The sequence below is a fragment of the Acinonyx jubatus genome, chromosome D4 (assembly GCF_027475565.1).
Source record: "Acinonyx jubatus isolate Ajub_Pintada_27869175 chromosome D4, VMU_Ajub_asm_v1.0, whole genome shotgun sequence".
Lineage (NCBI taxonomy): Eukaryota > Metazoa > Chordata > Mammalia > Carnivora > Felidae > Acinonyx > Acinonyx jubatus.
In genome coordinates, this window is record NC_069391.1 from 7,733,445 (window position 1) to 7,742,926 (window position 9,482).

A 9,482-nucleotide genomic window follows, 5' to 3' on the forward strand; every position below is an offset into this window, starting at 1 on the left:
CCCCCTGGAGGCCAGTCACGGCAGCAGGAACTCTTGGTGTCCACCGATGAGCCCTCCTTGCTCACTGCAGGTCCAAACACACTGGAGGGGGAAGGCCTGCTCCTCCAGAGCCTTGGCTTGAGTTTCTAGTTTTCAGGAGTTTTCCAACTCCCACATCTCACCTGTCATACTAGGGTTCACCAGGGGGCCTCAAGGATCTCCCAGCTCCTGCCCCTTCCACGGTTGGGGAGCGTGCCTATGGAAAGGCTCTGAAAGGCAGTCCCTCCCTACCTCTCCCATAATACACCCACTGGGTTCCTCCCTCTGCAAAGGTTCTTTGGGCCCACAGGGCAACGGGGAGCAGGCCCTGCCATACAAGGTCTGGGCCTTGTCAGTCTGGGCCTTAGGTACCTGGCCCAAGCACGCCTCCTAGCTGGATATTCCTGCCTTTGACTCCAGGAACTGAACTCCCATGCAGGCTAGAGGGCCTATGAAGACCACAGTGGGGACTAGAGGCCACTGCCCTGGGCAGGGTCTGCGGTGGACATCCCAGTGCTTAGTTTATCAGGTCTGTGGCTGAGCCTCTCCCTCAGGGAAGGGGGTCATGAGCAAGGTTGTGACAGGCAGTAAGGACAAGGCCAGACCCCCAAGGGAGAGTACATACAGCTTTAAAAGAAGGGGCTAACTTGGGATCAGTGGAGAGTGGGGTGAAGGGCCAGGAGGCTGGTGCAGGGGGTGGAAGAAATGCCGAGAACATGCACTGAATCCTCTGCAGAGGACAGAGTACAGAGCACAGGTCTGGGTGCCTCCCTCTGGGCCCAGCATCCTTCAGGTCTTGGGTGGGCACTGGCCTCCCACCAAGGCAGTGCAGCTGCAAGCATCCCTCCCTAATTGTTTAGCCGGGTCAGCCAGGACTGGAGTTTCCCATGGCTCCTCGCTTTCTGCCCATACCCCTTGGTCCCCATTTACGGGACTGAAAGCTTAAGTCATAACCAGCCCCCCGAATTCATATGTTGGAACCTAATCTTCGGTGTAGTATTTGGGAGTGGGGGGAGGGCCTTTGGGAGGTAATTAGATAATAGGGGTGGAGCCCTTGGGAATGGGATTAGTGCCATTGTAAGAGACCCCAAAGAGCTTCCTCGCCTCTTCTGCCATGTGCACAGTGAGAAAGCGGTCATCTATGAACCAGGAATCGGCCCTCACCAGACACTGAATCTGCCAGTGCCTTGTGGCAATGCCTTCCCAGCCTCCAGAACTGTGAGAAATAAATTTCAAAAACATTTTCGAGGGGCACCTGGGTGGCTCAGTTGGTTAAGCATCCAACTTCAGCTCAGGTCATGATCTCACGGTTCATGAGTGAGTTAGAGCCCTGCATCGGGTGAGCTCATGCCCCGCTCTGGGCTCCACCCTCTGCACTCTCTCTCCCTCTCCCTCTGCCCCTTGCTCACTCACACTCTCTCGCTCTCAAAACTAAATAAATAAATAAATAAATAAATAAATAAATAAATAAATTTACTTAAATAAATTTTTATTTGAGTAAAGTTGACACACAATGTTACATTACTTTCATGTGTACAACATAGTGATTCAATGTCTCTGTAAATTACTTCATGCCCTCAAGTGCAGCTACCATCTGTTGACAGCGCCATGCAAGATCATGGACTCTAGTCCCTATGCTGCCCTTGAGAAATAAATTTCTGTTGTTTATGAGCCACCTAGTCTGTGGTATTCTGTTAGAGACTGAGATAGTCACCTCCCCATGCCGCTGGATCTCCCTGTCCTGGGCCACCTTCCCTCCAACGCCCCTGGAGACCCATCTTGGGCCACCTCTTCCCCCACATCCTTTGGTCTCCTGTTTAGCCCATACCCTTGACCTTCTCTCCAGAGCACCCTCTCCAAACAGTGAATTTCCTACTTTTAGGATCTTCTGGAGAGGATGCTTATTTCCCAATCATCAAATTACTGCAAAAAATCACCACGAACTTTTTAGGTTAAATTAACACATTCCAAAGGCCAGAATCAAAAATCAGAAGTTCACTGTGCTGGGGTGTCTGGGTGGCTCAGTAGGTTAAACGTGGACTCTTGGTTTCGGCTCAGGTCATGAGCTCACAGTTCAGTAGTTCGAGCCCTACATTGGGCTCCGCGCTGATGGTGCAGAGCCTGCTTGGGATTCCCTCTCTTTGCCGCTTCGTTGCTCTCTCTCCCTCTCAAAATAAATAGTCTTAGAAAAGAAAAATAAACAGTTCACTGTGCCAAATCAAGGCGTGGGCAAGGTCGCACTCCCTCTGGATGTTCCAGGCGGTTATTCCCCACCTCTTCCAGCTTCTGGTTGCTGCTGGCCTTTGTTGGCTTGCGGCCCCACTGATCCAACTTCTGCCTGTCTTCCCATCACCTTCTCCACTGTGTGTGTAATCTCACTCGCCTCTCTTCTGAGCACACTCGTGATGGCAGGTAGGGCCCACCCAGCTAATCCGGGATGACCTCCTCCTGTCACAATCCCACCTCATTTAAAAGGTGGAACAACAAGAGGCAAAGAAGGAAGGAAAGAAAGTAGAAGGAAAAGAAGGGAAAGGCCAATCATTAGTTCTGAATACCTGTCTTCTACTATTAAAACATCCGCGAGTTATGAGAATCATTTTCTTCTTCTCTTAGACATTTGAAAACCGAATGCACTCTGGGTCATATTATGAATCCGGGGTGGGAGGGCTCTGCGGTCCCTTCCATGCCCCCAGCGCGGCCCAGATTCCCCTTCCCAAGGAGGCAGCCCTGAGAAAGCGAAGGTCGCGTCAGCAGTCCGTCCGTGTCACCTGCTTCCCCGAAGCCACCGTTCCCGCCTTCCGCGCCCGCCTCCGCCGGCCCGCCCAGGTCCCCGTCGGGGCCCGACATCGCGGGCTCCGGTGCCGCGGCGACCATCCAGCCGACAGCCGGTGGCGGGCGGAAAGTGGGGGCGCCTGACATAACGCGGAGCGCGTAGAGCGAGATAAAGCAAAGGAACGCCACCGCACCGCCACGTCAGCGCAGCACCAGCCCCGCCCTGCTCCCGCCAGACTCCGCCCTTCACGCCCAGCGTTCTGTCCCGCCGCAGCCCAGCTCTCGCGCTTTCTCCCGCAAGCCAAGCTCTGTCCCCGCCCCGCCGTCAGACTCCGCCCCTCCCCGCCCACAACGTGACCCGCCTTTCGGATGGCAGCGTATTCTCCAAGCCCCGCCCCTCCCCCGGGTGCCAGGCGGGGCCATCCGGGGCTGCCCGCCGAGAAGCCTAGGTGGTGGGCGGCCGGACCCTCAGCTATGGCGAGCGAGCCCCGCAGAGGGGCAGAGACAGCCTCCACTCAGCCCCTCCGGCCGCTGGGGACCTACGGGTCAGTCAGTGAGCCGGCGCCTCCACAAGGGCGAAATCTGAGACACGTGGTTTCTAAGGCCCCTTGCATGTATGGAAGAATTTATGGTTCGGGACGCAGAAGAAACCGTGCAGCAGCGCGGGAGGGCAGAAAAAGCCAGAGTTGGGGCACCAAGTCCGGTCTGGCTGTTTCCGCGTCCCTCCTGGACCCAATGCTGTGGCCCTTTTTCTGACACTCTGAAGGGTTCAGTATCTTTCGATTGGGTGCATGAGGTAGAAGTTAATAAACACACATTCCGGAAGACCCTGGGATCCGAAGGCCACACGGCGAGTTCCTGCATTCGGCCCGGGGTCACCACCGAGACCAGTTATATCTCATGTTCAGAAGCCGGGCCTTTAGCGACTTCCATACATCCCAGGGTGTGTTTGAGCGGCTCTGATGGGTGCGTGGAAACCGGGCGCCCGGGAGGCAAGCCTATTCCCTCCAGAGTTGTCCTTCCCCGCTCGGCGTCACTGTCACCCTTAGCAACCCTCCCGCGACGGAGACCCGTCCCTTTAAGGGGAGCCTGAGCCCCGGCGGTCTTCGTTTCGCGCGCCCGCCCGCGGCGCCGGCGAAGCGAACATGGCCCAGGTTGCGCGGGCGCTGTGGCCGGTCCCGCACGCTCTGGCCTGGAGGCTGGGCGGTCGCCTCCAGTCGGCACTCCCCGCGCAGAGCCGGGCCGGCTTCGCAGGAGCGGCAGGAGGCCCGGGTCCCGCTGCTACCGCCCGCAAGGGGAGCCCGCGGCTGCTGGGGGCGGCGGCGCTGGCCCTGGGGGGCGTCCTGGGGCTGTACCACACCGCGCGGTGGCACCTGCGCGCCCAGGACCTCCGCGCAGAGAGCTCTGCCGCGCAGGTAAGCCCGGGCCGGATCGAGCCGCGCGGGTGGGGGTGCTGGGGAGCAGCAACGCACTTCGGGACTTCTGGCGGGGTCAGGTATCGCCTCCTCCGTCCGTTCGTGACCTTGGGCGACTGACTTGGTTTTAAGTCTCTGAGCCCTTAGCGTCCTCATCTGTGAAATGGGGTCGCTACTAATGCCTGCTAACTAGAATTGTTGTCTTTGCCCTAAAGTCGTTTTCTAACGTGTTTTTAGACTTTTTAACGGAAAGCTTTGGAGATCACAAGAAAGGGAAAGAAAGCTTGCGGAGTTTATTATTTTCCATACTTTTTTTGTCATTTGTCATTTGGAAAGTAATAAACGTTCCCTAAACCCTTCCACTGCCTTCAGATCCTAAAGCTGTGTATTTATTAGTGTTAGTGTTTTTAGGGAGCCGATGACCCTTAGATTCCAGGCCCCCGGAGACAGGGACAGGGAGGTGTCCCATAGCCGAGTGGTGGCCCAGCTGCCCTCGCAGTGCTCCATACACATCACCAACACAGCCTTTCTCTGCTGTGACACCCACCATCCGTCCACAGATGCCCCTTTTCTGGACCCAGGGGAGCAGGATGGTGGGAGGGGAGTGGCCTTCTCTGTATCTCTCTGCCCACCCCCATTGGCCAGCTGCAGTTTCCCATCTGAATGGTGAGGAAGGTGGACTGCCGCTGTGGCTTTCCAACATGAATATGCAGCGGCAAAAGCTCACCGGGGGCTGCGGAACATGCAGATCCAGGGCCGAAGCCCAGCTACAACCCTCCCCACTTGGAGATCTGAGCTAGACCCCACTCTGACAAGTGCTGGGCTCCGCCCCCTCACCCAGAGTCCCTTGGGCTGAGGGAGTGGCGGTGGGCACTCCAAGTTGAAACAATTGCTCTGCATCTCGGGTGGCACACCTGGGAATGTCTGATGTCCCCTTGGGATAGGAGGGAGAGGAGAGGTATCTAATGTTGAACAGAGACCGGAAGATGCTTCCTCCCCATACTTCCTACCTGGGGGGTGGGGGTGGGGGCGCTGGATGGGCGCTTGAGGCTGGACTACCCACTGCACGAGCCTGCTCCCCACCTCCCTGTGCCTCCCTTTCTCTCTGCCACCTACCCCCGTTCCTCCTGATGTTCCCTAGAAGTCATCCTAGAAGAATCCCTGGGGAAAAGTTTGCTTGGGAGTGGGGCCTGGGCGCCAGGCTTCAGAAGCCCCTCCTCCCTCTGCTCCCCACCCAGCTCTCCCTGTCCAGCCGCCTGCAGCTGACCCTGTACCAGTACAAAACGTGTCCCTTCTGCAGCAAGGTCCGCGCCTTCCTCGACTTCCATGCCCTGCCCTACCAGGTGGTGGAAGTGAACCCCGTGCGCAGGGCCGAGATCAAGTTCTCCTCCTACAAGAAGGTGCCTATCCTGCTGGCCCAGGAAGGAGAGAGCTTGGTGAGCCTCAGGGAGCGACCCCCCATGTCCTGGGTTTTCCTGGAGTACCCCCGAGTTAGGCCCTGCTGTGCAGCTCTGGAAAAATGTGGGGTCTTTGGACCTTGCTGAGGATTATGAACCAGCTGGGCCAAAGGAGGCAGAGCATCACAGAACTCAACAGTGAGCTCTGAACTCAGGGTGGTCTGGGCTCAGGGTGGGGCTTTGTCACTCCCTGGTTGTGTGACTAAGGGCCACTTAGTCTCTCTGGGCTTGCTTGTTCATTACTCAAAGGAGGACGATACTCTTGGGTGGTAGGAAATGGTTGGCACAGTGCTTGGCTCCTAGCTTGTAGCTTCTAGAGTCCACCCTGCCCCCCACTGGCTGGGAGGCCGGACAGGCGAGTGGGGAGGTCCAAGATGTTAGGTCCTCCCCATACCCTCCTTCCCTTCAGTCACACTTGGGCCTCCCTTACCTAGGATGGGCCTCCCTGAGGATGGGGACTAGGTCCTTGGGGAGGAGAAAGCTCAGAGTGGACATCAGTTTGGGGGACGAACCCCCAGGGATGGATATAAACAATGCCAAGCTTCCCCCCGACCAGTTTCCTCGAATGCCTGGGGTTTGTTTTAAGAGGACCCTGGTGACCCTGCCGGTGGCCAGACAACCCCTACCCACGCCCCCAATTTAAACCAACCTCTCGTTCTTCAGCAACAACTGAACGATTCCTCGGTCATCATCAGCGCTCTCAAGACCTATCTGGTGTCGGGGTAAGGAGCCCCTCAGAGGCCCAGTCTGGGGTCACATTTCATCCCTTTCATCTCCAGGGAGGCCTCACCTGGGTTCCTACAGGGGCGCAGGGTAGGGCTGCTGCCTGGGTTTCCAGAATGAGCCATGGGCTTTTTACTCTGAGATACCCCCTTCCTTTCCTCTGCACGTCTCCCTCCACCAGGGAAGTGCTTCTGGTGTTTGCCCCAAGTCCCTCTTGCTGCAGGACCTCCTGTGGCACCCACGAGAGGGTGGAAAGTTTTGCGGGTTGGTGCCGGTTCCATCCCGGAGCTGGGTCAGGCTGGGGTAGATACTTAACCTGAGGAGGTCACGGCTCAGCCCCCGCGGAGGAAGAACTACTTGGGATGAGACTCTGGATGTCGTCTCCCAAAGGCAGCCCCTGGAAGACATCATCACCTACTATCCACCCATGAAGGCCGTGAATGACCAGGGCAAGGAGGTGACCGAATTCTGCAACAAGTATTGGCTCATGCTAGATGAGAAGGAGGCCCAGCGAATGTATGGCGGGAAGGAGGCGAGGACGTAAGTGAGGCCGGCACAGGTCCCAGGAGGTGGCAAGGGCGGGGCCTTCCCAGAGGGGACAGGCTGAGCGAGACACTGTAAGGGGGGAGCACTGTGGGAGACCAGGAGGGCTGGGGCCACGGCCAGGGCTGAGTCTCCTTAAGGACCTCCTGCTCAGGCCTCAGCTTCCCATCCGCACGCTGTGCGGTCTAGACAGTGTACCTGCTCCCGCGCCTCCCAGGCCCCAGGCTTCCTAAAAGCCCACCTGGCCTGCCCTCTGTCCCCACTTTGTCCACAGGGAGGAGATGAAGTGGCGGCAGTGGGCAGATGACTGGCTGGTGCACCTGATCTCCCCCAACGTGTACCGCACTCCTGCTGAGGCCCTGGCCTCCTTCGACTACATTGTCAGGGAGGGCAAGTTCGGGACAGTGGAGGGTGCCGTGGCCAAGTACATGGGTGCAGCTGCCATGTACCTCATCAGCAAGAGGCTTAAGAGCAGGTGATGATGGTGTGTGTGTGTGTGTGTGTGTGTGTGTGTGTGGCCGGCTGTCTCTCAGTCCCTAGTATAAACCGAGTCAGGACTCGAACTCAGAACTTCCAGTTGCCTCCACCACCCCAGGGGAAGCAGGACTGGCCTCAGAGTCCAGAGCTGGGTGCCTGCCTTCTGCCTTCTTCTGTTTCCTTCTCTGTGGCCGGGTCTCTTTCCTCCTCTGCCCACGGCCTCCCTGTCTGGGACAGATGATGACTGATTTTTGCAGGGGTGATGCCCCTCGGGGGAGCAGCCCTGCCCCCCCCTCCCCGCGAGCCTTGCTGCTGTCCCAACCTGGGCTGAGGTTTGGAATTCCCCTGATGGACTTCCCCCTTCCCCACCCAGGCACCACCTCCAGGATGACGTTCGTGAGGACCTCTATGAGGCTGCCAACAAGTGGGTGGCAGCCGTGGGCAAAGACCGGCCCTTCATGGGGGGCCAGCAGCCAAATCTGGCTGATCTGGTGAGTGTGGTGGTGGCAGGGGGTGCCCAGACCTGAGGGGCCTGTCTGGGCAGAGAAAGCCCGGATGTAGGCAATACCTCCATCTCAACAGCTCTCCCACTCCGGAGGCACCTGGCTCCCTGCAAGGAACTGTCTTGATTTACATAACTGACAGGTTCAGAGGAGGGGTTGGCTTCAGGCCCAGCTTGATCAAGGGGCCCAAATGGTATTAGGTCTCAGCCTCTCCTGTTTCATCTCAACCCCTTGGGGTTGGCTTTAGCTTGAGGCAGGCCTGGGTCCAGCGCTCCAAGCTTGCACCCAGCAAAAGTCCCGGGACGGTGTCTTGTTGGTCTGGCTTCAATGCCAAGCCTTGAAGCTGTCCTTCAAGCCAAGGTGGAATATGTTGATTTCCAGGTCCGGGTCTTAGAGCTGGGGGGCGGGGGGGGGCCCCTCTCCTCAGCACATTTTCCCAAAGGAATCTCTGGAGGTGAGGGTTCTTGCCCAGAGGTGGGGTGTGGGCGAAGGGCAGGCAAAACCTATAGAAATCCCACACACTTCACTCAAAGCCCCAAGTGCAAAATTGGCTGTTTAGTGAGCGCTTTCAGAGAGGAGAGGTGACGGGCCCCAGGGCACACAACTGGTGGAGGACAGGGCAGGTCTGGACACCCCCTCTGTACCCACCCCCAGGCAGTATACGGCGTGCTGCGCGTGATGGAGGGCCTGGAGGCTTTTGACGACCTGATGCGTCACACCCACATCCAGCCCTGGTACCTGCGGGTAGAGAAAGCCATTGCTGAGGTCCCCCAGTGACCTGAGTGTCCCAGGAGGGGTGCGAGACAGCGGAAGACACCAGCTGCCAGGACCAGGACCATGGGGTCAGCACCTGGTGATGCTGTGCGCTGGGGGACAGGATCGTGCTGCATCTTGCCCCCCCCCCCCCCACCCTCCCAGCCCCAACGTTCTAGCATTGGACACCTGCTGAGGCCATGGGACGCTGGGGGACAAAACCCAGGTTTGATTTCTGTTCGTAGTCCCCCTGAGGGGCACCCCAGCCCCAAGGAGCCAGCCCACCCCTGCCTCCCATCCTGGGCCTCTCTACTTTCAGCCATTCTCGGGGGCTCTCAGTGGCTGCTGTGTCCACACCTTGTGGGTGGGGATTGGGTTGGGCTCCTGCCCTGGACGGGAGAAGTGGGAATAGTCCGGTTCAGAGAGGATTTCATCCCTGGCTCCTCTTGGCTCCTGCCCTTCCCAAGTGCCCCCGAGACTTTGTGTCATGTTGGCAATAAAGAAGAGGTTTGCGGCTGTCGTGGAGATCTGTGGCAAAATGCTGCGTGGGAGGCTTCAGAAGGAGGCCGTGTCCAGCCCTGGTGGTAACTGCTATCTGTCCAGTGCCTTCTAGGTGTCAGGCCTGGGGTGAAGGACTTAGCAGGCTTTGTGTCACATAAACCCTGGCACTCCACCACAGGATAAGCAGCAGGGAGGCTTGAGGTGTCCCAGGGCATGGGTCCAGCTCTGCCCCTCGCTGACTGTGGGACTTGGGACAGTGGCGCCCCTCCCTGAGCCTCAGTGTCCTCATCTGTCGAGTGAGCATAATGATAGTCTCCACC

At 58.1% G+C, this 9,482-nt stretch overlaps 1 protein-coding gene across 3 annotated transcripts; it reads left to right on the forward strand.

Moving 5' to 3' along the window:
• Nucleotides 1–3,900: 3,900 nt before the first annotated feature.
• On the forward strand, nucleotides 3,901–9,177 carry PTGES2 (prostaglandin E synthase 2). Of its 3 annotated transcripts, none has more exons than XM_027035220.2 (7): nucleotides 3,901–4,205; nucleotides 5,444–5,641; nucleotides 6,326–6,384; nucleotides 6,776–6,925; nucleotides 7,203–7,403; nucleotides 7,779–7,896; nucleotides 8,563–9,177. In XM_027035220.2, exons 1-7 carry the CDS (start codon nucleotides 3,936–3,938, stop codon nucleotides 8,683–8,685), a joined length of 1,119 nt encoding a protein of 372 aa, XP_026891021.1. In that variant the 5' UTR covers nucleotides 3,901–3,935; the 3' UTR covers nucleotides 8,686–9,177. The 3 variants fall into 3 exon arrangements, with proteins under 3 accessions (XP_026891021.1, XP_014917878.2, XP_014917877.2); XM_015062391.3 differs by having other exon boundaries at nucleotides 3,903–4,205; nucleotides 5,549–5,641; XM_015062392.3 differs by lacking the exon at nucleotides 5,444–5,641 and having other exon boundaries at nucleotides 3,902–4,205.
• The last annotated feature ends 305 nt before the right edge of the window (nucleotides 9,178–9,482 follow it).

What these genes read in the sequence shown, in the direction of transcription:
- PTGES2 (XM_027035220.2), top strand. Translation starts at nt 3,936, where the DNA reads ATGGCCCAGGTTGCGCGGGCGCTGTGGCCGGTCCCGCACGCTCTGGCC. An exon ending in AAGACCTATCTGGTGTCGGG is followed by an intron (nt 6,385 to 6,775) that starts GTAAGGAGCCCC and finishes CGTCTCCCAAAG; the next exon opens with GCAGCCCCTGGAAGACATCA. An exon ending in AGCCAAATCTGGCTGATCTG is followed by an intron (nt 7,897 to 8,562) that starts GTGAGTGTGGTG and finishes ACCCACCCCCAG; the next exon opens with GCAGTATACGGCGTGCTGCG.